Genomic DNA, 13,376 nt, shown 5'->3' on the forward strand with positions numbered 1-13,376 from the left:
ATTCACTGTGCCAAAGCAGAAATGTTCCCACCCCGCGCTGGGCAGCCCTGGGGTTTCCATGTTCTGAAGAGCTATGCCTTTCCCCCGCCTCTTCTTCAATACCAGAAGTCTCAAGGTAAAGTTTCCAGCAGCGGACAGGTGAATGATTTGGCTCATCTGATTGCCCCACTGTGTTTCCCTGCTGTCAGGATCCCTGCCCCTGAGTGGCAGCGCAAAACTGATACTGGGACGGCGTACCAATGTGTAAATCTGAGAATGCCCTAAATACCATGGGGGAATGCGTGGGAACACCCACGCTCCACACATGGAACACCTTCCCAGGACAGAGTAAAGCAACTTGCTCTGCCTTGCGTTACTCCAGATTTACTATGCCACGCAGAGCCAGGCAAGATGGCTCTGCGTGGCAGAGTATATCTCACTTAAAGAGTTGCGTTGCCCTTGTAGCACCTTGCGGAACGCATTGGCAAAATAAGTCGTTGAAAAATCTTGTCCCTGGCTGCAACCGATCTGGGAATCTTCTGAAAGCCACTGCCTCTGAAAGGCCAGGACCACTATTTTCCTGTGTCAGTCAGTCGATTACCCAGTTGAACCCCAACATAGAACACACCATCTTCACATTATTCATCATTCAGAAGACATTTTGCACCAAAATAAAGGCTTACCCGAAAATAAACAAGATGCCAAATATCAGCCATGTTAGGAGTCCTGCTGAGTATGCCACACGTGTGGTGACATTCTGGCGACAGGAAGAACACGTGATAACTGCTGGCGTGTCAGTTAAGTGGGATCCCACAATTACAGTTGCTTGCATTGGTGGCGCAATGATCACTGGGTAGGAGCAAGAAGAAATGACTATTAGTTTGTCCTATCTGTGGTCGCAACACGTCACTCATATACAGGCTTGGCTTTTTATGAAATCTCATGCAAATAGCAAATAACGGTTAGGGTCTATTACACGTTCAACTCCCTCTCAAATGGGTCCTGCTGTGAATTAAGCTGGCAGGATAGCTCAGCGAGTTGCACACTTCCTGTTGAGCTATGCAAGTGTCTGCAGGTCACAAATATAAATTCCCAGCAAGAGTGAGAAACCTCTGCCCTTCGGAGGTCAGGAAGTTGAATACCAATGAATTGGGTGAGAGTAAAACCTGCTATATACTGCACTTAGTAATGACAGAAGTGCGAGAAGAAGTGATTTGTAAAAAATATAGCCAATATTAATATTAGAATTATTATTTTCAGTGAGAGTAACGCTCCAGTTTCTATTCAACGTGACTAAGGCCTTTGTGCCATGTTAAAAATATGCTCATGATGTAACATTTACAAATTATCAGCATTTCCAGACCACGGCACCCTGCAATGTTTCGATTACTTACCGGTAATCTTCATTATCCGATTCCGCATTCCTCATCCCAGTACTTACTAAGTGCAGTACGTAAGCGCGTGCTCATGTTGACATCCCTTTCAAAAGGACACTTCTTTTCTTTTAGCACTCCTAAATAGACCCAACCCAATTTACAATGGAAATGGAAATGGTTTCCCTGGAACTTTCTAGTATTTTAAATCTCCCAAAACCCACACAGAAGCCTTCGGTTGGAGGGTGGGACCTTAAGTACTGGGGCGAGATATGCAGAATCGGAGTAATGACGATTACCAGTAAGTCATTTAAACAGTCTTTCCTCATCCAGCATTCCTCGTCCCAGTTCTGACTAAGTGCAGGCATGCCCAAGCACAAAAGGCTTCTTTGCACATGATCATAAATATACAAGATCCAATAAGAGACATCTTATAAAAAATGAAATTGCTCATAATCATGCCCGTTCAGAAACAACCTAAATATTTCAAGGTACCTTAACTGACTTTTGCACCCAAAATCCAATTCCTCACTTTGAGTCAGACACAACATATAATGATTAACAAATGTTGCCCCAGTCGTAGCAATATTAATATTGATTTTGTAGTTGAGGCCGCCGTTCCTCTCATGGGGCGAGCCGGTACTAAACCCAGAGGAGAATGGCAAGACTTGGAAAATGCAAGCATAAGGAGCTCCTTAATGTATGCATTCAATGCAGATACGATTTGCAACCTCTTGCTGCTGGGTCAAATTTAACAAAAACAACACCACTCTGTGTTAATATATATCTTTACTATTTTCCCTCGATCGGATGAAAATCCTGGTCCGTAACCAGGTTCAAACAGAAACAATCATCTTTCGATTTTAATAATAAAAATGTGAGATTACCATAGGAATGAGACTCAAAACCAGAATCAACACTAATTGGCAGTCGAAGTGTCAGTGAGGTGAAATAATCAGCAGACAGCAGACACAGAGACATCAACAGTCTGTCAGGACCCAGTCTCTACATTAACACCGATGTTTGGTGAGTGATGGGCCACCTGTGGAAAATCAGAGGAATATCTAGTAAGGGACTTCCCAGGATATTGGGCAGCCACCATGTGTCCTTTGGTGTTAGTGATGGGAAAGGGATCAGACTCAAAAGGAGCATCAGACTTTCCTTTTCTGTGTTGTCTGACAAGCACTCAATCTTATCCTGTAAAGGTGACATCTTTTACATGATTTTATCTGTCAACATATATTTTCATCTTCTGTGTGTGACCAAAGTCCATAGCTCAAATGTCTTCCTCATTCTTGAATGTGAGGTTGGTCTATTGCGGCAACTTAGTCGTAATGGCTCTTCGAAACATGAGAGTTGCACGACTTTCCCCTTTAGGGGTCAAAAAGTAAGTTCGAAGAGTAGTGTTCAAAACAACTTTCAGGGTGAGTTTCTCCAATGCAGCATGCTAAACAGCTTTCATTAGAGTACTCATGAACCGTCTACCAAACCATTGGCCTGGGGCCAAAGAGGAGTGCTTTTTTGATCCTTTATATTGAGGTGATTTAGAACATCTTTGAATTCTCAACTATTAAAACGTGGGCCATTGTCAGATTTTAAGATTGCAGGTATACCCTATGTTGCAAAGATGCCATCTAATTTTTGAATAACCTTTTCATATGTAGTGGATGAAAGGTCTTCTATCAATTGAAACAGGAGTATTCATCAACAATAACTAGAAGATGATGTCCATTCTCTAGAAGACCAAAGAAATCAATAGCAATTTTCCACCCAAGCATGGTGTGGCAATTCTGACATGTTCAAAGGGTGCTGAATCACTTGATATGAAAGACAGCTGCATATATGATGTCCTCAATTCTTTTTCGACCCTTTCATCGAGATACAGAAATCAGACTCTCTTAGTGGCAACTATTCCTCGGTGTCCTTCATGGGCAATGTCGATTACTTGTTGTCGGAGACTCTTGGGAATAAAAATTCATGTACCTCTCAGAATGAGGCCTTCTTGACTAACTGAACGTTCATCTCTTACATTTTGAACTTCAAGTACTCACTGTCAATAGTGAGAGGTTCCTTGATTGATTAGCAATGTTGTCTTTCAACTTTAACCTGTCACTATCTTAGCTCCTGGCAGTGACAATTTGTTCTAAAGACATGGCAGTTAGTCTGCTTGATTCACAATATAATTGATAAAGGCCTCCGCTGTCTTAGATGGGGTACCATGGCATTGTAATGGCACTCTTGAAAAAAATTCACAGGATTTTGATCTTTCCCTGGACGATGAAGAATTGTTTAGTTGTTTTCTTGCAACTTTAACCCCAAAGTTCAATTCTAGGAGGCATTTTGGCTTCGGGATTGATATCATCAACACTGCTTGATGATGAGTAACTACTCTGAAGGGCTTTCTGTATACAAATGCAAGGAAATATTCACTAGCCCAGACCACTGCCAAACTTTCTTTCTCAAGTTGCGAATAAACATGTTCTGTTTGTGACAGGCTTTTACTAGTAAATGCCACAATATGTCTACAGACATTTGGCTGTCCGTTGTGCTGTGCAAGGAGTGTGCCTAATCCGACAGGGTCAGCGCCAACTATAAACTCTGTGTGAAATTTGGTATCAACTAGGCCATTTCAGTGGCACTCTCAATAGCTTCCTTGATCTTTTGGAAGCTCCTATCACATTCTCATGATCAATCAAAAGACATATTCATTATCATTAATTCTTACAATGGTGCACTGACTATAGTAAGGTCTTGTATGTATCTTTAATATTAACTGGCCGTTCCAAGAAATGATTGTAAAATGGAAATGCCTTGCAATAGACAATGCTTGACCTTTAGCTGGATCAGCTTCCAGACCCCATCAGAAAAGACATATGGCCTAAGAGTTTCAAACTTTTCTTGTGGAATTCCCCTTTGTCAGTATTTAGAGTTAAGCCTGCATCTTTCAGCAAACAACATACTTGCATGAGACCTTTGTCATGCTATTTCTGTGTAGCTCGAAAAACCAATATGTCATCACTATAGTTGAATGCATTTACTACAGGCTGTATGATACATCGAATGACGTCTTAGAAATGTTCTGCAGCAAAGGATATACCAAAACTCAATCGCTTATAGCGAAAGAGCAATATGTGTAGAAAAGGTTGTGATGTACCTGGATTTTTCTTCAAGTTCCAATTGGTGATATCCTTTATTTCAGTCGAATCGAGAGAAGAACTTTGCACCATTCAATTAAGTTATCATAAAGTGCGCAACCTTCGATCTGCTAATGATTTTTTTGCTCGTCACTTGGAGGATTTTGAAGGCCGTGTACGGCGCAATAACGTGCATATTATTGGTGTTCCGGAAGATTCTAGTTCCCTTGCCACTGATCTTCGAGTAGAGGACCTCATTCTTAATCATCTTGCACCCAAGAGCCTGAGCAAATTCTTTGCCATCGAACGTGCGCACAGAGTGCCAGGGGGACAGGCGAAGCCCGGTTTTCCCCCCCGTCCGATTATCGCACGGATCTTCAACTTTAAAGATCGCGACGCAATTTTGCAGGCGGCACGGACAAGCGGCCCTACGCAGTTCGAGAACGCTTCTGTGAACTTTTATCCGGAATTTTCCCAATCGGTCCAGAAACAACGTATGGGATATCAAGGTGTGAAACGGCGACTAAGAGACATGGAACTAAAATATGCTATGTTATTCCCGGCCCGACTGCGGGTTGAATATGACAATCGAACATTCTTCTTTGTCAGGCCTGAGGAAGCGAGTGATTGGTTGGACACTTTGCCGGCTCGCCGTGCTGGCCAGGAACATGATGGTGGTGCTGAAGGGGGACTGATGGACCGAGAATGACTATGGTGCCTGTGTCCGGAACACTACTCAACGTGATCAGCTGAGGCTCACTGACTTTTTTGATCATTCCATTCGTATCTTGGGAGGCCGCGGGGATGGCGGAGCCCTTTCCTCCTCTGGGGTTTTCTTTGTGTAGATTAGTTCTTGTTTGTAATTGCTAGGGCGACAGGCACACTGCAAATTGGGGTGGCTTTTGAGTCGATGCAGGGGTGCAGGGTGGGGGGGAGTTGTGTTGGGAACCTTGGGGGGAGGGAGGGGTATGTTCTGGGATTGTTCGTTCTTTTTTTTTCAAAGCAAGGTACTTTCATTATTTCTGACACTGGTGTGATGCTCATTTTGCGATGGGAGTTCATTGTGGATTTGGATGGGGGTAGAGGGTTGAGGGTACTGTGCTGGAATGCGAATGGGTTGGGGGATCGTATAAAGAGAGGGGTGGTTATGCAGCTGTTGCGGTGCCTTTCGCCTGATGTCGTTCTGCTACAAGAGACACACTTGGTAGGAAACACTTGTCACGCTCTTAATAGACGGGGTTATCGTCTTGCTGCCCATTCTGGATTCACGTCTAGTTCTAGAGGAGTAGGTATTCTGCTTAGGGTTTCCCTCACCCTCGAGGTTGATGATGTGATCCTTGATGCCAGGGGTCGATATGTTGCACTTGTAGGGCGGTGGGAGGGAAAGCCAGTCTTGTTGGTGTCGGTTTATGTCCCCCCCGGGCTTACAATTTATGCCCTTTACAGACCTGGGGCGGATGGTTCTGGGCCTCCTGGAGGGTGTTTTGATACTGGGTGGTGATTTCAACTCTGTCATATCCGGCAGGATGGACCGCTATCCCCCCGAGATCTTCCTGCTACGCAATCCTGATTGGGTGACTTCTTGGACACATTGGGACTCGTAGACTGTTGGAGACTAATGCATCCAGACCAAGCACAGTTTACTTTCCATTCGGGAGCCCATGGTAGTCTCTCTAGGTTGGATTATATCCTGATACCTGCGGCACTGTCCCCCTCGGTTGGAGAGATTAGACACTTGGCCCGGGGTATATCGGACCATTCCCCTATTTGGTTTCATTTTACTCTTAGCATCGGGCCGAAGGCAGGGTGGCTCCGATTAACCCCGGGTACCTCCTCAGCCCTAAGACTCGCGCTGAATTGATTAAATCATTTGATCTGTATTTTGCTGAGAATGCTGGTTCTGTATCCTCGCCTGTCTTGTTGTGGGAAGCTTTTAAGACTGTGATCAGGGGACAAGCATTGTCTTTGGTGGGGTGTGCCAAGAAATGTAAGAATGAGGCAGTTGTTCAGCTTGAGACTGACATCACAGACCTGGAGACTGCATTGGAGCGGGAGGTGTCTCGAGAAACGTTACATGTCCTTCGCATTAAACAATTAGAATATAAAACTTTGGTTACTGATGCGGCAAAGACGATGAGTAGGGATCAACAGGGTCGGTATGATGTGGGTGATAAAGCAGGAAAATTGATTGCCTGGCTGGATAAAAGGGAGAGAGCGAATCGAGTGGTTCCGGTGATTGAGACATGCAGTGGTGTGAGCGTAACTGATCCTGCTGAAATTGTTGAATGCTTTGCTGATCACTTTCGAGAAATCTATACCTCGGTGTCCGACAGGCCCGAGGAGGATTCGCGGTTGTTGCTTCGGGACATAGCACTCCCATGTTTGTCGAAATCGGACCGTGACTGTTTGGATGCCACGCCCTCGGTGGATGAGGTGGCTCTCGCGCTACGCTCCCTGCGTTCCGGAAAGGCTCTGGGCCCCAATGGCCTTCCTGTGGAACTGTATAAGTTACGCCCTGATACTTTAGCTCCCTATCTCCGTGATATGTTTTTGGCTGCGCGAGATAATGGCTCCCTCCCTAGAGATCAGCGTCTTGCGACCATTGTGGTGATCCATAAGGAGGGTAAACCACGAGATCGCTGCTCGTCCTATAGACCCATTTCGCTCTTAAATGCGGAACCCAAGATCCTTGCCAAACTGCTTGCTAATCGTCTGATTACGGTTGTTGGCGACCTGATTCATCCGGATCAATCGGGTTTTATTCCGCACCGTAACACGGCATTAAATTTGCGACGTCTGCATGGTGTTCTCGCGAGGGCCGCGACGCTGCGTGAACCGGCCATCTTGGCGTCCTTAGACGCCTCGATGGCCTTTGATACACTCGAGTGGTCTTATCTCTGGGCGGTACTCGCCAAGTTTGGATTCGGCGCGGGTTTTATTGGTTGGGTCAAACTCCTGTATGAGACGCCACTGGCACAGGTGGTGGTTAATGGCTGCGTCTCCGTGCCTTTTACTCTTGGGAGGGGCACGCGACAAGGTTGTCCGTTGTCCCCGCTCCTCTTTGCTCTGGCATTGGAGCCTCGTGCCGCTTGGCTGCGGTGGGAACCTTCGATGAAGGGTATACGCTGGACGCCGGAATTTGAATATCGCATTTCCTTATATGCGGATGATATTTTATTGTATCTTACATCTCCCCAAAAGTCGCTCAACGTATTGTTTGACGTACTTAACTCCTTCGGGAAGAACTCGGGTCTTATCATTAACTGGTCGAAATCCTACATTTATGTACTTGCGGGTGATGTCCCTCGCTTGCCCCGGGGCTGTCCCATCCAGTTGTCGCAGTTTGGCTTTAAGTACTTGGGTGTGTTTATCTCGATGGATCCGGCGGTTCGCTATGAACGTAATTTGCTCCCCCCGCTCCAACGGTTGCGCTCCGATGTGGTGCGTTGGCGTAAATTACCGTTGTCTCCCCTAGGGCGTGCGGCCCTTTTTAAGATGATGTCCTTACCGCGGTTCCTATATGCCCTCCAAAATAGTTTTGATGTCATCCCGTCGAAATACTTTCGGGAAATAGAATCGTTGCAGAGGCAACTGATATGGGACGGACGTTCCTGCATAGCTCTTCCGAAATTGACACTTCCCTGGTATGATGGCGGTATAGCGCTCCCGGATATCCGCAGGTATTATTGGGCTTCCCACCTTACTGCCATCAACCACGGGATGTATGGCCCGGCGTTGAATCCAGCATTCAAAATGGATAAGTGGCTGCTCCCGGGGGGTGATTACTACAGGGCACTCTATTCGGGATCCGCCCGTTCACAACTCACGGGACCTACCGCTATAGGTATGCGGGTATGGCATAGTGCAACGACGGCTATGGGCTGGAGTGATAAAGTAACTGGTGCGACACCGCTCTATGCCTCCGTGAAGCTGGGTGGCTTATGGCGGCCGAAGGGATTCGATAAGTGGGACATGATCGGTATTGGTAAAGTGCGCGATCTCTGGGTTCAGGGACGGGTTAAAGCCTTCTTGGATCTGCAAACAGAGTATAAGCTAAGTGACAGGGAAAGATTTCGTTATATCCAGGTACGTCATGCTCTGCACTCTGTGTTGCCAGTGGGTAGTGATATTCCGGATTCCTCCCCCCTCTAGGATCGTATCCTAGACGGCTATGTGCCAGATAGTACTATCTCACTGTTCTACAAGAAAATGATTAATGACCGATCAAGTCTGCTCGATCGCCTCCGTGAGGCCTGGATTGCCGACGGTATTGAACTGGATGACGAGGACTGGCAGTCTGCGATCTCCTCCCCCAAGGAGGTGGCGATTCCGGCCCGCCTCCGTCTGGTCCAACTCAAGATCCTCCACAGAATCTATGTCACCGGTCCTCGTCTGATTCATATGGGCTACTCCACGGATGGCATGTGTCGGCGTGGGTGTGGTCTTCTTGGCACCTATCTCCATATTATATGGCTATGCCCTGATGTGGTGCGATTTTGGAAACGTATACATGAGATTATGAATGAAGTTACGGGTGTTGTGATGATGCCGGAAGCCCGACAATGTTTATTGAATGTATGGGGTCCGAATGACTATGACGTATCGCAACTCCGGTGGGTGACTCTGGCCAATATGGTTGCGAAGAGGGATATTGCTCAGTTGTGGGGATCCCCAAGGCCGCCTACAGTGACTGCTTGGAGAGAGAGTCTGGACTGGTGCATGTTTCGAGAGAAAACAGTGTATGTTGCAAGAGGCAGGCCCAAAAAATGGGGGAAGATTTGGAACCCTTGGAACTCATACCGTGGAGATATTTGTACGCCCCTGCTCACTGCTATTCCGAGTCCTTCCCAATCGCCCTGACCTACATCCCTTCCAGCTGTGGTTTATTGTGCTGTCCATATGCAATCCTACCTCTGCCTCCCTCCCCTCATCTGTATTCAAAGACTCTTTTCTCCTGCTATTATGTAGCTCCCGTCCTCCTTGAGCGCAGACCTAATGGCTGTATTATTATTGTAATGCCTTGCTTGTTTGTTTGATGTTTTGTTTCTTTGTGTTTTAAATAATAAAAAGTTACAACAAAAAAAAAATTAAGTTATCATATCAGAAATCTGTAGACCGGGGAGTCTTTTTCGCTCAATTGCTGTGTTGGCGTGACGCACGTCAATGCACATGTGTACAGCTCCTTCACTGTCTCTTTTAGACACTATTACAATGGAAAAAATGCTGTGTCTGAGCAATGGAGCATTCAATGATGTCATGTTTAAGCAATGAATTAAGTATTTTCAATTGCTTCTTGCAAGTGAAATGCAACTCATCTGTGTCTTCGAGCAACATGACAAACATCCTCATTTATGTATAACTTTACTTTCATTGTTTTGAGTTCTCCTAACCCATGAAATAATGAAGGAAATTGGTTTACAATTTCATAATGAGCATTCATATTGTAGCTCCCTGAGATCAGTCCCATATCAGTAGAAGTATTGAAGCTCAGCAAACAGGCACTCAAAGCTGTTCCTCGAAGTACATGAATAGGGGTTTGTACCACAGTTTTCTTAAGTTTCATCTTGACTACACATGATCCTTTAATTTTCAAGGATGTTGACTCTGATGCAGCTCATGTGTATACTTTAGTCTTTGACTTGGTAAGTGGTGGTAATGGAAATAATTCTTGATATCTCTCCTCAAGCATAATATTTATCGAACACCTGTTTATCTTGAGAGTGATTATTAGATAATGTTTGAATGCTTTTGGTGCTTTTTTAGGTCAGTCTTTCTCCACCTTAGATTTTTCCTCACATTCGACTAATCCCACATGTGCATGTCTTTTGAAGTAAACATCGACATTGCACAATTGTCATTTGCACTTTCATTGGAAACTGATGCTTAGGAACTCTTTGTCAATGATTTAAACAACGATTGACTTCTCTTGGTGTTAATTTGACATGGTTGGTGTGACCACTTAGCCTTGTGGGAGTGCATAGAATGCCGCTGAGGTAGTGTTTGTTAGCCCATTTTTTCTTCACGCTGTGACACACTTACTTTTCTCTTCATCTTGCAAGTCGTCACAAAATGGCTCACTTTACCACAGGCGATGCATATCTGTCCAATATTGAGACATTTACCTTCACTTGGAAATGACAGTCCACACCTGTAACATGTTTTCTTTTTCTGTGGAGATACCACCTTGTGTTCCTTGGCCATGTACCTTGGCTTACTTTTCTTGCTCATGACTGACACACTTTGGGCGCCTCTGGCCTCCATGTTAGTCGACTGACAATCAGCATGCTCTTTAACTCGAGCAGCCTTGATGACTTGCTCCAAGCTCAGAGTTTCCTTCAGCATTACTGATATAAAGGAAAGTGACAGACATCCATCGATTACTTTGAGGCGGGTAGCTTCCTCATCATTAAATTAATTGAATTTACAGTGCTTCACCAAAACATCTGGTCACTCAACAAAATCATTGATGGTTTCACCTGGTCTCTGGTGCTCTTGACTGAATATGTATCTTTCATAATCCACATTGGGCACTGGATTACACTGGACATTCAAAGCTGTTCTGATTTGATCACAGGTCACTTCACCTTTTTGTGACATCTTTTCATGGCTTCTTTTACTCCTTCACCAGCCATGTTTCTCAGATACTTTCAGATCATTTTCATCTATGAAATCTACAAAATCTTCTAAAGTCTCTATCCATGCACTCAATCTATTGCCAATATTGTGTTTTTTGGCAGTATAAAATGCAATTTGCAGTTTTAAAAATGCAAAATGTGTATATACATTGGTGGACAGTAGTGGTCTCTCAGGCGCTTCTTGTGGAATTTGATCAGGCAAAGTTTTTGTAACGCAGGGGTCTCCAGCGGGTAGCTAGGGAGATACTAGTAGCGTGCTGGTACTCTTGAAGAAGCTCCTTGTTGTGCAGACCAGCACAGTAAGTAATTCAGATAGCAGCACTGCACATGTCTGTACCCTTAAAAAGGGATTTTTTTGTTACAAAAAGCAAGACAGTCTGTGAGTGTATTTACTCAATATGGAATGTGCATATTTAATAGAAAACACATTTTGGGAAACAAATATGCTAATGTTTGAAAACAAATGGATTAGAAATACAAAATATATATAAATCTGCTCTTTGAATAATAGTTCTAGCCGATTTGGGGATGTTTATAGCTGCTAGTATTTCCTTTATACCAGTGGGCATTTTCTCCTGTGGCTGGTATTTCATTAGTCATGTGGAAGAAATTTATATTGATAAAGCTTTTCCTGACATTGCTCTTAGTAACTCTTCACTGTTTCTTATGCATAGGTTGGCTGTTGTTCTTCTACAATATTGAGTTTTTAATATCGTCCAGAAAAAATATTGTATCAAGAACATCAGCTATTACAATATCATAAAGATAAGTTTTCATAGAAGAGTTTAATTTTATTTACGTTCTTAACTCCACATCTATGTATCTTGAAGATATCTGTTTCTTCAAGATACGTGGATGTGAGTTAAGAATAGTTTATCAAAAATTACTTATTCATGCATGCTTTCATGATATTATATCAGTCATAATCTGGATTTGATATTTTGTCATGACGCAATGTTTTGTCGCTTGATATTGTGATATACATCTGGGTGGTCACTAGTAATAATTCTACAAGGTGTGGTCACTATAGCGATTGCATGATGGTTTCACCAAGTAGATAAATCTTTGTACACTACAAGTACATGAAAGCAGATACCGTCATGATATTTGGTTGGCTTTGTGCTTAGATGTTTCTTTACTACACCTCATTAACCTCTGTTTTATAGAACATGAATTTCAGTTTGACTTGTACTCAATTACAGCTGTGCGCTGCTTTCTTAAACCTGGTTGCATCCGCCTTTAGCGCTCTCACTCCTTATGGCATATGGCATTAATTTAAGTGTGATGTAGGTGCACGCTTGTCACAAAGGCGTCTTACTAAAGGTCAATTACCTCCAGTTGCCTTTTATTCCAGGAAATTGAGTAGCTAAAACAACCTACGTTAACTGTTGCGGAATTGGTGGCCCTTGTGTTGAAGACTGGTGACAAACTGATTGCTTCATATCAATTAATAATATAATTTTTGTTTCAGCCCTACGGTCGAACAAAAGTGTAGAACAGTGGAAATTAAAAACATGATGCAACTGCAAATATAGCAAAAAACAAGCTAAAAAGTACTAGCATGTATATTCCAATTAATTTCTGTTAGCACCGCAAGGCTCTCATGAGTAATGTGCATAAAAAGTAAGATAGTAATTTAGTTCTAGTCAGTTTCCAAGCCCAAGAGATGGTGGGGCTACCTTCCTAGGTAGAAGATCTATGTCAGTTTGAAGAGAGAGGGATAATGTCTTTCTACGCTTACTGATATTGCAAGTTAAAAAAAGTGGTCGAAGAATCTCCTGTCTTATCTCCAAAGAGTGAGAACATAAAAGCATACAATGAAGAACCGTCTATTGGCCTCCCCATCCTGAATGTGCATTGATCCATTCAGGTAGAACTCTTTGTCCATTTGCTAGGGTAAGCCAGCACTGAAAAGATACCCGGTCGAAAGGTACAGGGTTCGACGCTCCTCTGTGGTCAAGGTGCTTAGGGAAGGTTCGCAAACAAATGGTGACAAGCGCAAAATACGTCTGAGAAAGTCTCCCTATAGGGACCATTGTGCTCTGATATAATTCAGGTATAACTACTTTACGATCTTTGCGGTTGAAACATTGAGCTGAGGCTAGATCAAAAGTCAAGACATCCTATGTTTTTCTAGCTGCTGGCAACATAGTCCAGCCACGGCAGCTTTGTTGGCCCTCTGCCTGTTAAGATGTCTGAAAGTGCTGCTCTCTAACTTATTGCGCTGTTATTGGTCAGTATTCGGACCAAATTTA

General features: G+C 43.9%; 1 protein-coding gene across 1 annotated transcript in view; it reads right to left on the reverse strand.

The window, feature by feature from the left end:
- LOC144784302 (LITAF domain-containing protein-like) overlaps positions 1-13,376 on the reverse strand; it is a 255,396-nt gene that overhangs the window by 48,056 nt on the left and 193,964 nt on the right. Inside the window, exon 5 of the mRNA XM_078662998.1 lies at positions 663-828. Coding sequence (XP_078519124.1) covers positions 663-828 — 166 coding nt within the window. The remainder of the gene's footprint in view (positions 1-662; positions 829-13,376) is intronic.

The sequence above is a fragment of the Lissotriton helveticus genome, chromosome 10, assembly GCF_964261635.1.
Source record: "Lissotriton helveticus chromosome 10, aLisHel1.1, whole genome shotgun sequence".
Classification (NCBI taxonomy): domain Eukaryota; kingdom Metazoa; phylum Chordata; class Amphibia; order Caudata; family Salamandridae; genus Lissotriton; species Lissotriton helveticus.